The sequence below is a fragment of the Ambystoma mexicanum genome, chromosome 2p (genome assembly GCF_040938575.1).
Source record: "Ambystoma mexicanum isolate Mex_15411 chromosome 2p, UKY_AmexF1_1, whole genome shotgun sequence".
NCBI classification, from domain to species: domain Eukaryota; kingdom Metazoa; phylum Chordata; class Amphibia; order Caudata; family Ambystomatidae; genus Ambystoma; species Ambystoma mexicanum.
In genome coordinates this window covers 1451386516-1451400849 of record NC_090923.1, presented here as the reverse complement: position 1 = coordinate 1451400849, position 14334 = coordinate 1451386516, and the positions used below count along the sequence as shown (strand labels likewise).

Here is a 14334-nt window from a genome sequence, read left to right as displayed (position 1 = left end):
ATATCGTCCACTAGAGGTACAGAGAGGACCGTCTTCCTCTTGGCCTCGCGCCGTTGATAAAGGAAACCTACCTTCCTTCTCTTCCGGGCAGAGCTGGAAAAGCTCGGATGCCCTGGCGATCATGGAGTGAAACGATCCAATCTCGTCGGGCGGGGAAGCCCAGGTGGGAGTTGACGACGGGAGATCCTCGTCGTCTGTACCCGTCGCGGCCGTGTCAGTCCCCGTATCATCCCCACGTGTCGTGGACGGGGAGGAGGGCTGAACAGGGCGCGATGGCTGAAAAGGAGGTGGAGGATGAATCCTTCTCTTGGGGGGAGGGCTCCCAGAAGGGCCTGGCTCCGGGTCCCCCGTCGGGAGCGGTTCCTCCGCTGGTGGTAACGGCAGTCTCGTCCTTATCTCCGAGCATAAGGACTGTATAGCCAACAAAATGGCAGCCGAGTTGTCTTGCGGCACTGGTTGAGGGGAGTCCGACGGGCGGTCAGGAGCCCCGTCGGCACCCTCGACGTTCTCGTCGTCTCCTACGTCGGGGTCCCTCCCGACGGGCTGGTCTTCTTCCACGCCAACGCCGTGGCCTAAGACTTCGATCAGCTCTTCCTCAGAGGTTGAGACCGAATCCACGATGACCTCCTGCCCCCCCTTTTTCTTCTCCGTCGGAGGTTTCACGGGGGTCCTGTCGATGGGCATGAAAGAGGACTCCCTCCGCGGTGGCAGGGAGACTGAGCCCCGAGGTCGCCACCACTGGTGTAGCCTCCACAGGCTGAGCCAGGGCCGCCGCGACTCTCGACAGAGGCCTTGGCCGGATGGATTAAGGCTTTCACCACCTTAGGTGCACTCACTGCCTTCTCCTTGGGGGAGGGTCACCGCCTCGCTCCCCCTCCGATGGGGCCTTCGAGCTCGACCGGGGTCTCTCCAGGAGCTTCGACGGGTGCTCGGCCTTTCTCTTACCCGAACCAGAGCGTTGGCTCGTGGTTGATGGCGCCGGGGAGGATGCGCCCTGCCTGGCGCCCGTAGAGCCCGACCGTTCGGCGCTCCCGGTGCCAGCGGACTCGTGGTGCTTGGCCTTCTGTTGGACCCCCGTCCCCGGGGCGTCCTCCAAGGTCTTAGAAGACCGCTCGGATTTCTTCTTCTTCGCGCCTGACGGGCTCTTCCCTTCCAGCCAGTTGGCGAGACGTTGATGGCGGTCCTTCATGGTCCGCTCCGACATATTGCCGCAAAACGCACAGTCCTTCTCCACGTGTGTCTTGTCCTCATGTAGGCAGTAAAGACAAAGGGAGTGTTCGTCCTCCTTAAAGACATTCTGAAGCTGGCATCCAGGGCAGACCCTGAACAGCTTTCCGGGCGTCGAGCTTCCCTTCTCCTGGGCCATGTCCGAGATGGGCCTGAGAAACTTCTGGAGTCCTCCAAAAGCGTGGCTCGACGAAATCTTCACCCTTGAGGGGCGTAGACGAATCCGACACGGGTCCCCGTTGATCGGATGAAGAAACGGTGGAGCTCGAGGCTCTTTTGACCGAAAAAAGAGAAATGTTTTGAGAAAAAACGTGAAAAATAGCACTAACGCTTGAGAGCAATAGCACGAGGATCCCAACACTTGAACGTGCGTTAAAAATCTGAAGATGGCTGCCAGAGGCGGGGCTTAGGTAGAGGGCAGTCATTGGCTGTGGTCAGTATGACGCAGAGATCAGTGATTGGTTACTACTACGAAAGACAGATCAGAAACGAAACTGATACTGATTTTTTCTTTACCGAGGATTCCCAGCCTGACGACGGGGAATATTCATGAGCATGTGAATCCATGCCAGACCCCATGCTGGAGAATAGACACTTGGCAGTAAAAAATACATTTAAACAAAAGACCTCTTGGAAAGGATTAAAGGAGAGAATCTGGAATAGATCTCCAGTCTACAGTATGTGGAGTGTAGCAATCACCTGAGAGCAAGCCTGCATCTACATTTCAAGTAATCTCTTCCTCTAAGCATATCGCAGAGGAAGCCAGGTATGGTTTGGAAATATATTTAAGTGGATATAAGAAGTTACATTCAGATAAGGTTAAAAGAAGGGTGTCTTTTCTTGTCATTTCTACAGGTGGTGAGGTTCAACCAAAAAACTAGACCTGGAATTTATTATTTTATCCCAATTCCCCAATGTAACTGTTTCTATTAGTTGAGAGGGTTACATGTCTGGGGGATTATGGGGGTTCAGCAGCTTCTGCCGACATCCACTAAGATTGAGCCGGACATCCCCCACGTCCTCCTGGTCTTCCTCGTCAGAGGACGAAATATCAGTTCCTTGGAGTATGACTCGTCCTCACCCTCACCCTTTTTGCATCTTGAGGGGTCAGATTTGGACTCAGCTCCGGCATCCTCTTTTCCATTGTCCTCTCCACAGCCTCAGTGGAGGCCTCCCGCCTCAGGGACAGGGACAATCTGGGCACAGCCAGTGCCACCTTGACCGGGTCAGCCTCTTTTGTATTGTGCTCTCTCAAAGGCCAAAGGTAGATGCCTATGGAGTTTGTCAGACTCCAAAAACAAAGAAACACGGAGTTCAAATCAGATAAAAAATACGAGAGTGAGAAAAAGGTCTCACTCACTCCAGGGTAGAAAAGTCCTAAAGTCCAGCAAAAGAGATGGGGTCACTAAGGTTGAAGGGAATTAGCACAGAAGAACAAGTTACTTACCAACTGTAACATTCTTTCGATTGGATGTTCCTCCCACGCATTCCTCATCTTAGATATATCCTTACCTTTAGGTTTCGCGTCGGAAAATTTGTTCTCTTGTCCAGCAGAGGGCGCTCCACTCGAGGCCGCGGCGTCGATGTCCCTCGGCGGCATCCGTCGAGTATCAACGTCATCCCTCGTATAAAAGCCTCGAGCGTGCCAGTTGACCTCAGTTCTGTTTTTTCGTATAATATAGTCCATGGATCTTACTTCGTTTTAGGTATGCCTCTTTTGACCCAAGCCCTAAATACACGTAAACTGTACTGTGGGGTTAGGATGGGAGGGTTGATGAGGAATACGTGGGAGGAACATCCAATCGAAAGAACGTTACAGTTGCTAAGTAACTTGTTCTTCAAATGGATTGTGTCCTCCCACGTATTCCTCATCTTAGATGGACTCCCAAAGCAGATTTGTCTCGGAGGTGGAAGTACAGTATCCCTTTCTAATCATGTACAGAATGTAGTACAGATTTTGCAAACAGACCCCCTTGAGAAGAAGTCGAGTCCAATGCATAATGTTTTATAAAGGTGTGCATAGATGACCATGTGGCTACTGCACAAATATCTTGCACATGGACACCCCTTTTTAATACTGTAGAAGTTGCCATGCCCCTGGTCGAATGAGCTCTTAGTCCATCAGGCGGTTCTTTTCCTGCCAATCTATAACATTCTGTTATGGCTAAAATTATCCATCTGGATAAAGTTTGTTTTGTTACCGGAAGGCCCAGTTTACGTCCAGTGTAACCCACGAAAAGTTGATCACACTGGCGAATCTTTGCAAATCTTGAGATGTAAAAACTAAGAGCTCTCCTGGAATCTAGTCTATGAAGTCTTTCCTCTTCCTTGCTTGCATGAGGAGGAGGATAAAATGTAGGCAAAGTTATCTTTTGTGACAGATGAAAATCTGAAACAATTTTTGGCAGAAAAGAAGGTTTAACCCTAAGAACTCCTTATAAAAGATGGTGTGAGGAGGTCCGCTCGAAAGCGCCTGCAACTCACTTACCCTGCGTGCTGATGTCAATGCTACAAGAAGAATTGTTTTTAACGTAAGGAGCTTTAAAGGGCAAGAATGTAAGGGCTCAAATGGAATACATGTGAGAAATTTTAAAACTAGATTTAGATCCCACACTGGAACCTGGAAAGGTACTGGGGGGGTGGGGGGTGGAGACATTTAAACCATTTAGGAATTGAATTATCAAAAGGTATTTTAAAGTAAGTTTCTTCTTCAGAAGAGCGCGTAAAGATGGATAACGCTGCTAAATATCCCTTTATTGTCCCAATCTGAAGCCCCAGATTGGCCAAATGCAACAGAAAAGATAAAATGGTGGGGATATTACACTGAAAAGGGTCCACATCCTTTTCTCTGCACCAGCTACTGAACTTGTTCCAACGACACCGATACAGAGACTTAGTTGCTGGCCTTCTGGCCAAAAGCAAAATCTCCATCACGTCATCCGGAAGGTCCCAATCCTTGTATCTCAGCCTTTCAGAAGCCATGCGTGAAGGTGGAGTGTGTTGACCTCCAGATGGAGAACATGACCTTCCTGTCCCGAGAGGAGATCCTCTCTTCTTGGAAGACGTATTGGAGGGCAGATGGACATGTCGAGAAGACCCGGGTACCACTTTCTCCTGGCCCAATCCGGAGCAATTAGGATCATGGTCTTCCTGAACTTTCTCAACCTCCTGATTACTTGAGGGATCACAGGTTCTCAACCTCCTGATTACTTGAGGGATCGCAGGGATTGGAGGAAACACATACAGTAGTGGGAACTCCCATTCCACCACGAACGCGTCCCCCAGAGCTCCTCTCGGGGGAAATTCCCTTGAGCAGCACAGTTCGCACTTCCGGTTGACCCTGGTCGCGAACAGATCCACTTGAGGGGTTCCCCAAAGGGCGAAGATCCCTTGAATGACTTCCTGAGCCATCTCCCACTCATGAGACTGTGCTCTGCCTGCTCAGAGCGTTCGCTGTTGTGTTTCGCTCTCTGGCTAGATGAATTGCCGATAGAGAGATCCCTTCTAGTATTTCCCAGAACCAGAGTTGCATCGCCTCTCTGCACAACGGTAGTGACCCTACTCCTCTCTTGTTGACGTAGTACATGGCCACTGTGTTCTCCGTCATTATCAGAACATTCTTTCCCCGTGAGCAGAAAGGCCTTCAGCGCTAGTCTGATTGCCCTCAACTTCAGAAGATTGATATGTAGTTTGGACTCCCACGGAGACCAACGTCCGCTGATTGTCAGATCGTTGATTTGGGCTCCCCACCCGTGAGTGAGGCGTCCGTCACTACTGTTATCTCCGGCCATGGTTGCCAAAAAAGATTCTCCTCTGAGGATATGATGCCTGCAAGCCCACCATTGAAGATCCTGTGCTACTTGGGCTGGGACTTGCAGTAGATCTGACATTTCCCCTGAGAAGTGGGACCATTGAGTTCTGAGAGCCCATTGAAGAGATCTCATTCTCAATCTGGCTTCTGGCACCAGGAAAATGCAGGATGCCATCAGACCGAGCAAACTGAGAAAAATCGAAGGCCGGAAGATGCTGGGCATTCTGAAACGTTGTCACCATCTGCAGAATGTGGTGAGCTCTCTTCAGGAGGCGAGGCTTTGCCCGAACAGGTATCCAGGACTGCTCCTATAAATTGGAGCTTTTGTGATGGTATCATGTTTGACTTTTTAAATTCAGAGAAAAACCTAGTTTGTGAAGGAAGTGACAAGTCTTGGACAGGTGATCCAGGGCTTGTTCTGGAGAACATGCTCTGATCACCCAATCGTCCAGATAGGGGTAGACATGAATCCCCCCTCTTCTGAGACTAGCGGTCACCACCGCCATCAACTTGGTGAAAACACTTGGGGCGGAGGTCAAGCCGAATGGCAGAACGCAAAACTGATAGTGAGAATTGCCAATCGCGAAACCTCGGGTACTTTCATGTGCCAATACATCTCAAGCACAGAAAGTAAGCATCCTGAAGGTCCAATGATACCAACCAGTCCTGGAGTCAGAGAGCCTGAAAGATCTGAGAAAGTGTGACCATCTTGAATTTGTCCTTCCTTAGGAACTTGTTCAAGTTTCTCAAGTCCAAGATGGGTCTCAGTCCTCCGTCTTTCTTTGGAATAAGGAAGTATGGGGAATACCAACCCTTGTCCCTCTCCGCTACAGGTACATGTTCTATTGCACCTTTCTGTAGTAGGGTTAAAACTTCCTGCAACAGGAGCGGATCCGGATGCTTGGTAGAGTTGTATTCCGGAGGATGGTTCTGAGGTTTCTTTAGAAAAGGAAGGCAGTAACCTTGGGATACTGTTTCCAGTGCCCAAGCATCTGAAGTAATGCCCTGCCATTCTTTCAGATGCTGTGAGATCCTGCCTCCCACCGGGGTCTTGTCGGTCAAAACCTCAGTGATTTTGCGGCAGCAGCGGCTGATGGTACAGATGCCGTTGCTGAGGTTGATCTAGCACCTTTTCCTCTTCCGAGGAAATTTTCTTTGGCCTCTTTGATTGGCCTGCCCTCTTCCAATTGAGGAATAATAACGAAAAGGATGACCCCTCCAGGAAGATGAGCCCGTGTAGGGGCGTTGCTGAGGTTGTCTTATAGCGGCACTTAGAGATTTTGCTGCCGCTTTGGAGGTCTGTAGCTTCTCCAAACTTTCATCTGCCTTGCTACCGAACAACCTCGAGCCATCAAAGGCCACATTAAGAAGTCTGGATTGCACATCAGGAGCAACCCAGATTTTCTTAGCCACGCAAATCTGCGTAGCACTGTGCTAGTCGCCATGGACCTGCTGATGTGGTCAGCTGTGTCCAGTCCCGATTGAAGGCATTCTCCCGAAGCCTCCTTTCCATCCCTTATAATAGATAGAAAGCCATCACGCTCTTCGCCTTCTGGGAGGTGTTCAGCTGCCGCTGACATACAGTCCCACAGGGTATAAGAGAACCTTGCTCAAGTACAGGTTACATTGGTAGACTTCAAAGCCATACTGCCCGATGTAAAGATTTTCCTGGACCATGCATCCACTTTATCGTCCCTATCTGGAGGGATTGTAGGGTATGCAGCATTTTTTGTGGAAGTGGCTACCTGTACTACTAAGCTTTCCGGAGATGGATGTTTACTGAGGTATTCCGGATCAGATGTACAAGGTCTATACTTTGCCACAAACTTTCTATTCACAGCCCCTATGGCTTCAGGATGTTCCCATGCAGAATTGACCCTTCTTTGTAATGCAATGTGAAAGGGTAAAATGGGGTCTTGTTGGGGTGTACCAGATAATATATCCGTCATGTCATCCTCATCATGACTGACGGGTGAACTCCTACCCCCACCCCATAAATTCTGTAACTCTGCCCATGAGTCTTCTATAACTAGTATCCCACTTGTTCTGATGGGTCTGGTTTGTCAAATTCATACTCTGGAGAGGTATCCAGGCCACTTGCTGTTTTGCAAACATTCTTGCAAGTCTTTAATTCTTGATTGAGGATCAATTAATTCCTCTGGGACAGGTCTTGTACCATATCTAACACCAGCAGAGGTCACTTCCTCTTGTTCTGATGAGTTTCCCTCATATATGGACGACATGGTCCTGAAAAACTCATGTCGACTCAGGTTGAAAAACCTTTTCAGGCATTACAGGTCTCCCCTTCAATAGAGGCTTGGGCGTCGACGAAAGCGTCGATGGCGCCGTAGTCTTAACCACTTCTTTCGATATCGTCGAAGGAACTTTCGGCGATCTCTATGTAATCGTCGAGGAAGCCGTGGAAACCGTCGAAGGAACCTTCACGGTCTTTGAGCAAGAGCTCGACGTAGCTTCCTTCGAGTGAGTTGTCGTCTCGAGGAGCTTCGAAGTCTTCGACGGCGTATGATCTTTCGATTTTGTTTCCCTCTGCCTTCGATTTATGCACCGAAGGATGCGTCTTACGAGGTGATCGAGAAGAATCCCTCGATGACGTCCGACGTCTTTAGGAGCCTTTCTTGTTTTGGACCTTCCTCTGTCACCTTTCGTGAGCAGGAGCATGGTCTTCCTTAGCTATTTTTGAGGGGGTCTGGGCCGCGTTCTCAACATTTTTTAACATGGATACTCGAAAGGCTTCCCATTCCCTAGGAGAGTCATGTTTGGATGGGCATGTTATAACCTCTTCCGAAGATGTCGAAGAGGATGAGGGAGATCAATGCCGTCTTTTCTTCGAAGACGAAGATTTCCTCGATCTACTTCTTGAATGTCTTTTACGTTGAGATTTTGAAGACTCGTCCGAGTCTTTTTTTAAAGTAGGCTTCGAAACACCCTCCCCCATCGCCAGTTTACCTCTATGCTCTTTTAGGGCTTTGTGGGTCATCGACTGACACGAACCAGTCTTCCGTTCGGTGGTCGGGGCCGAGGCACCATAGACAGTTCTTATGTGGATCCGTCAAAGACATTTTCTTTCCACATCTTAGGCATTTTTTAAAGCCTGTCTTCGGCGTGGAAGGGTTCGAAGATGACATCGCTTTTTGTCACGAAATACCGAAGCGCCGTTTTACTCTATCCGAAGCGAAGCGAACGAAAAACGGAACTGAGGCCAACGGGCGCTCGAGGCTTTTATACGAGGGTTGACGTCGATACTCGACGCATGCCGCTGAGGGACATGGACGCCGCGGCCTCGAGTGGAGCGCCCTCTGCTGGACAAGAGAAAACATTTTCCGAGGCGAAACCTAAAGGTAAGGATATATCTAAGATGAGGAATACGTGGGAGGACACAATCCATTCGAAATGAGAATTCTCCCTAACACCACTCCCGTTAGATAGCTGACAATAAGTGAAACCTTTATAGGTGGTTTCTTCTGGGACCCCCATCATGGGCCAACAAGATTGCAAGGGAGACCACACTTGAGCTACCCTGAAGTCTGGATGAACTGCAAGGAGAATGTCATGCATCAACTGTAGGAAGAAGGGCCCCACATTCTGGAGGAACCACCATCCTCTCATGGTTTCCTCTGATGGAGTCTGTGGTCTTACACGCTGGTAACTGTTAGGCAAGATTGTATGCAGTACCCTTTGGGTGCACTAGAACAACCTTGACCACCTGGCAATAGGAACCCAACCTTTGGTATAAGTCTGTACTACACAGGTTGGTAGCTTGTTGAGCAGCCAGGCTTATCTCAAGAGGGGTCGATGTGAGCCGTAGGGGAGTTACACAGATTCACAGTGACAAGTATTTATATAAACTCTTACACACAAGGTTTCTTGAGTAAACAATTATTTATCAGTCAGTTAAAATAAGCCTTCTTCAGAAGGGGCAATCTAATAGCAACACACAAATACACTTCAAATAAACACACTCTTAATATTTATAAACCAGTAAGTACCCTTTTGGGATGGCCCACAGACACTACCTACACCCTCAGGTGATGTCAATAGTTAGGGTGCTGGGGACATTAATCTATCACTGTTGCATTCTCCTAGGAGACCCAAATGCACTCTGTGGTGATTGGCCGGCTGATGGGAGAAAACTGAATAAAAGGAGAGTCCTTTGGCTTGGAAGGCACAGTCGACCACTAGACAAAGGAATCGAAGAAGAGCTTGAAGAGGACGCCTGCTGCAACTCCTAGACCGTTGGTTTGCCCGGTGAAGCCCTGCTGCAGTGCCAAAACGCCATGTTTGCATCAATAGAAGCCCCTGCACGGACGACTTCTCCCCTTGAGTTGTTGGGACCAATCAACTCCAAAGTAAGCCACCTGGACATCCTATCGGAGCTGGTTGAATTTCCACAGAGTTGCTGCTGGAAACCGAATAGCCAGGGAGCGTAACACTAGATTGTGTGCGTTGCTTTTAAGCTGTCCTAGAGCTTTTGGAAGATCCTTCGGACTCCCAAGAAGCAGGACTGACCGAGTGTGTCAGGGTCCTAGTCTTGAAGACTAATCTCTCCCAGAATTCTAAGAACCCTTCTCCTCACTGTCCGATGCCCTAACAATCTCACTATTCACAGTTTCAATGACAGGCAATTCTGGGAAGTTGCCAGAGGGCCTCACCGCAAACTGGAGTAGTCCCCAAAGGATCTCTGGCAAAAGCCTCTGGATTTACCACAAGGGAATCTATAGGACTGGGCCCAGTGTTCATAAAATTATGGTCACTTACACCTGCTACTTGAAAACTATCCTCAGGAAAATAATGTTGGTACAAGTGCAGGTATGGGAGCAGAAGCTCCAGCAGTGCTATGTTCCAAGGAATCCAACTCAACTTCTAAAGAGAAGGACACCCCTGTGAGAATCTCTTGCTCTTCATTGGGAAAATGACAGACTCAGAGGGGCCCAGACCAATGTCTTACCCTTGTATCTGGGGTCCCTTGTTCCACAGGCTACACAAGATCCACTGTACATTGGTATATAGGGAGGCTTAGAGTACCTACTCTTCAGATGGTTGGTCCCACTACCCTTTCCAGAATCTGGTGACTTACCCTTGTTAAACCTTCCTCTCATAAGACCGACAAAGTTTCAGATGACGGTTCGGCAAGATCTCTTTTAGGCAACTTACCTTTCATTTCTAAGGACCCTCCAGACATTTTACTTTTATTTTTTAATCTGACCTTTTTCCAGTGAAGTGAAGCCCTCATCTTCACCACTGACTTTTTGCTCATTTGTCATGGGGAAACAGGTTATCAAAACCCCAATCAAGGTAGCAATGGAAAGCAGTCAAGGCTATCCTAGTCAGAGTTCCCCCGTTCAGTTTAACAAGGGAGACCTCCTAAAAATCAGTCCGCCAGGCCAGATTAGAGAAATCCACCTCAACACCTTGTCAACGCTAAATTGGCTTTACCAAGCCCTAATCCAAATAGTGGCTTTGAACTCCTCCCCCCCCCCCCCAACAGGGAGAAACTATCTCCCCACTGTGACCTTACTGGCAGACTAGTGGCAACCGAATAAATGATTTGAGCAGAGATGTGAACCTAAAATGGCTTTACTCATCTCAAAAGTCAGCCAGGATTCAAGGACAGAAATATGCTGGGGTTCCATTTAAATCAATGGTGAGAATGCTACACAAATCCATTCCCCTCCCCTCCCCCCAACGGCAACCTTTAGAATATAGGCTTACATTGATTACCAGAGGGTTGTTGAAAAACTCTTCTTTCAAGATATACTGGGGTACTGCATGCGGCAGGAAGGACATTGGATGTGTTTTAGTGGTAATCCTTGGCTTTCCTGACAAAGTCCCTTAAGTCAGTAACTTGTAGCAAGTCACTCATTACATGAGCAACCTTGTTAAAAAGCTATGCTCTACACACCTTTACATTATACTGACATTACATTATAATGACATACCGTGCAGTACACACCTTTACATTCCAATTATATCCAAGTATAATTGGACAAAAAAGTAAAACGAAGAATTACCTGTTGTATCAGACGGAAATCGTGGCTAACCAGCATCATCCCCCCTTCAAAATCATTGATTGCATCAGCCAGAGCATCAATTGTCTCTATATCCAAGTGATTGGTTGGTTCATCCAAGAAGAGCAAGTGAGGATTCTGCCAGGCAAGCCATGCAAGACAGACACGACATTTCTGTCCATCTGACAGGTTTCGGATTGGACTGACCTGCAGGAGAGAAAGAAACTAGTTATACCAGAGGATGAGGCAGCATACAGAGATGGGAAGTCTGACCCCTTTGTAGTGATAGTGTGACGAATCAACTTCTGGGGCACCAGTGGTCCAGGGATGAATATTTGTTTTCTAAATCATCAATCAGCGCCACACTTATAGAATACCAGAAGGGATACAAACAGATTGGAAACACAAGCAAACTATAAATCTTGTCCAATGTTGATAACGTGGACAGAACAGCAGGCTTATCTCTGCAAGGTTGTGGATCATTGGTTAGTTGCAACACAGCGAAAATACAATTACCCAATGATAAAAGTGACTGTTCAGTTAAGGCTGTATAAAAAATATCTACTTTATTATCACAACAGACAGTTCTAGCACACTACAAAATACAACCAACCCTGTAAAGGAATGCAGAGAACAGTGTTTCAAGAAGGAACAGGGATGCACTCTGGATATTTGCAGGAGTGTAGTCAGTAAAGTAATTAATCACAATAGTTAAAGAATACTTGTTTTCAGCACAAAGGGAGCAATGGCTAGTAAAATGTTACTAGGGGTCTTTGGAAAAGGACCAGATGGACAGAACCACAATGTAATCTGTGCTTGTAGAAGTTCTTGCTGCTCAACAGGCTCAAATTGGTTTCAGGGCGCTTTGCAGCTTCTGGGAGATGGGAGACAGCTGTAGGTATCGGGCAGCAAGCGGTTCGGTGAGCAAGGCTGGCCGGATAGCTGCAGGCAGGCCTACATGGCAGCTTGGGGTCAGGAATAGTTATCGCAGTGCTGGTTGGCAGGTCTGAAGCACTGGTTGAGGTATCTTGAACGTTAGCTACTGCGGTGTGACAACAGTCAGTGGTGAAGTTGGTTGCAGCTCGAGGCGCTCCTTTAAAGCGGTATGCAGTGATTATATCGAATCCAAAACCAATAAAAAAATTACGACTGAAAAAGCAACTAATGTCAAAATAACTAATTTTGGAAAAAAATAAAAATGGGGTTTTTAGAGGGAATAGTGGTTTTGGGGGTGTGGGAAAAGCATTTTAAAAAAGGAGGGCTTGGGGAGGGGGGTAATCCCCCCCAAAAAACGAAATTAGTTATTTTTTCATTGGTTATTATTTCATTGTTTATTATTACATGTAACCCTTTTACGGCGGATGCTGGTTGATGCTCGTCAGTGCACTCCTAGCTTCTTCAATGGGCTTGTATCGTCCTTTAAAGGCGGATGGCCCAAAGCTGAGATTTGTGTTGCTGGCAACTGCCTTATCCTTGCTTTGGTTTAGAGACTCTGGCGCTTCCCACCTAGGAAGCTTGCTTGCAGAGCCTAGCAGGGCATGCTGTGCGCTGGCTGGGTACCAGTTCTGGAGCTGCTTGGAGGGTCCTCTGGATTCAGCATCTCCCTCTGTTCCCTGGGAAATGTTAAGGGGAGGGATCTTGCTTCCCTCTTGGAAATCCTGGCCTTCCTTCACTGGCAGAAGCTGTAAGGCAGACTGTACCTTCAGTCAGGGTCCGTCCAAATGAATTCTTGTTACTCCTTGCAAAGTCTTCAGATCTGCAGAAAGAGGTGCTTGCTCCTCTTTTAAAGCCAAATGAGGCCCAGTGATTGGTGTAGACTAAGTCTACCTTAATGTACCAATCCTGGATCCCCACCAACAATCTCCTATATGCATGAGGTCATTACTAGAGTGCTTTGCAACAGGAAATGTAAAAGGGTGAAAACATGTACTAAGTCCCACCAATCGTCCCGTCTGTTGTCGATCAAAGGGTCACTAGGTTAATTGATCTCTGTGGTTCCCGATTAAAGTGGCAGGTCTCCCTTGAATCTGTGGAGAGAGCAGACTGTCTCCATAAAATCGCGTACTCCTACTGTCTAAATGGCCCCCCCTGTGGGGGTTGCCTACTGTAAACACATGTACCAGATATGACAGGTCACTGCCCTTGATACTGAGAGGCGGGAGCTGGCTTCAGGTTGATACAGGTGCATATCAAAGGTGTTGGGGGTTTCCTGTCTTTTGTTGGCCCTGCGACCAGGCTTCTCGTGGGCCTGCTTAAATTAACTCAGCTGCCACCAGCAGGGCTTACAAAGTATAGGGCGGATCCATTGAGTCTTATTTAATTAGGCTGGCCATGGCAGGAGGAAGGTTTTGCCCTCCCCTTTTGGGATGCCTTTATGTATTCCTGGGTGTCACATTCCAACTAAATGTGACAGGTAGGATTGCGCCTGTATGCTGTATTTAGCCAGAGTACACAGGTCTATGTGTTTGTCATGCGGTGAGCATAGGAAAATGTGTGCGGATTAGCCCCACACATTTTCCAGGAGGTTGATCTACCATCATTCAATTTCATATAAAATTTCAGAAAAGCCCAGATGAGCACCCAACATAAAATATGAAGGGGTGGGGAGAACCAGGATACCATACAACCCAAAAAATAGGTAAGTACCTATTAGCCTGAACAACTAAGTGGAGTACCTCAGACATAGCAGAGTCCTAGTACATGTGAAAGGCCCTAGTCCTGGTGGTTAGAACCTAACAGCAGGGTGTGGGATTACAATGTGAAACCATTTTAATATGAGAAAAAAAAAGAAAGAAAAAACAGATCTACAATCCCCAAGGCCTAAAACACAATACACCAATGTCAGGACAGTTTTTCTAAAGTCCAAATAAGGGCTCCACGAAACTATACCCGAGGCAATTCAGAAACTCCACTCAGTCCAAGGGTGTACCCACCTGAAAATATTCAGGCATCCAGGAATTCCCACACCGGCAGTTGTTGATAAACGGGATGTATGACAACATGCCCAGCAGGGATTTGTAGTACGAACTGGTGTACCAGGGTGCTGTTGAGACAGCATACCTTGTGTTGAAGAGCTGCCACCCTTTCGTCTGAGGGGCTGGCTGTGGTTTGGGTTTCAAGCCTTGCTCAGAGAAAGAGTGCCTGTTTGAGCTGGAACCAGGCACAACTTTGGGAAGTTGGAGAAGCCCAGATGCGGTAGACACTAGATGGTAGTGGCAGTGTTGGTTTCTGCCAGTGGAAAAGAGGGGGCTCTTACTAACCAGTCTAGAT

At 47.8% G+C, this 14334-nt stretch overlaps 1 protein-coding gene across 2 annotated transcripts in view; it reads right to left on the bottom strand.

Moving 5' to 3' along the window:
• The window catches only part of ABCF2 (ATP binding cassette subfamily F member 2), a 440304-nt gene that overhangs the window by 53171 nt on the left and 372799 nt on the right, over positions 1–14334 (bottom strand). For both annotated transcript variants that reach the window (XM_069646016.1, XM_069646017.1), the window contains exon 14: positions 11068–11271. In XM_069646016.1, coding sequence (XP_069502117.1) covers positions 11068–11271 — 204 coding nt within the window. The remainder of the gene's footprint in view (positions 1–11067; positions 11272–14334) is intronic.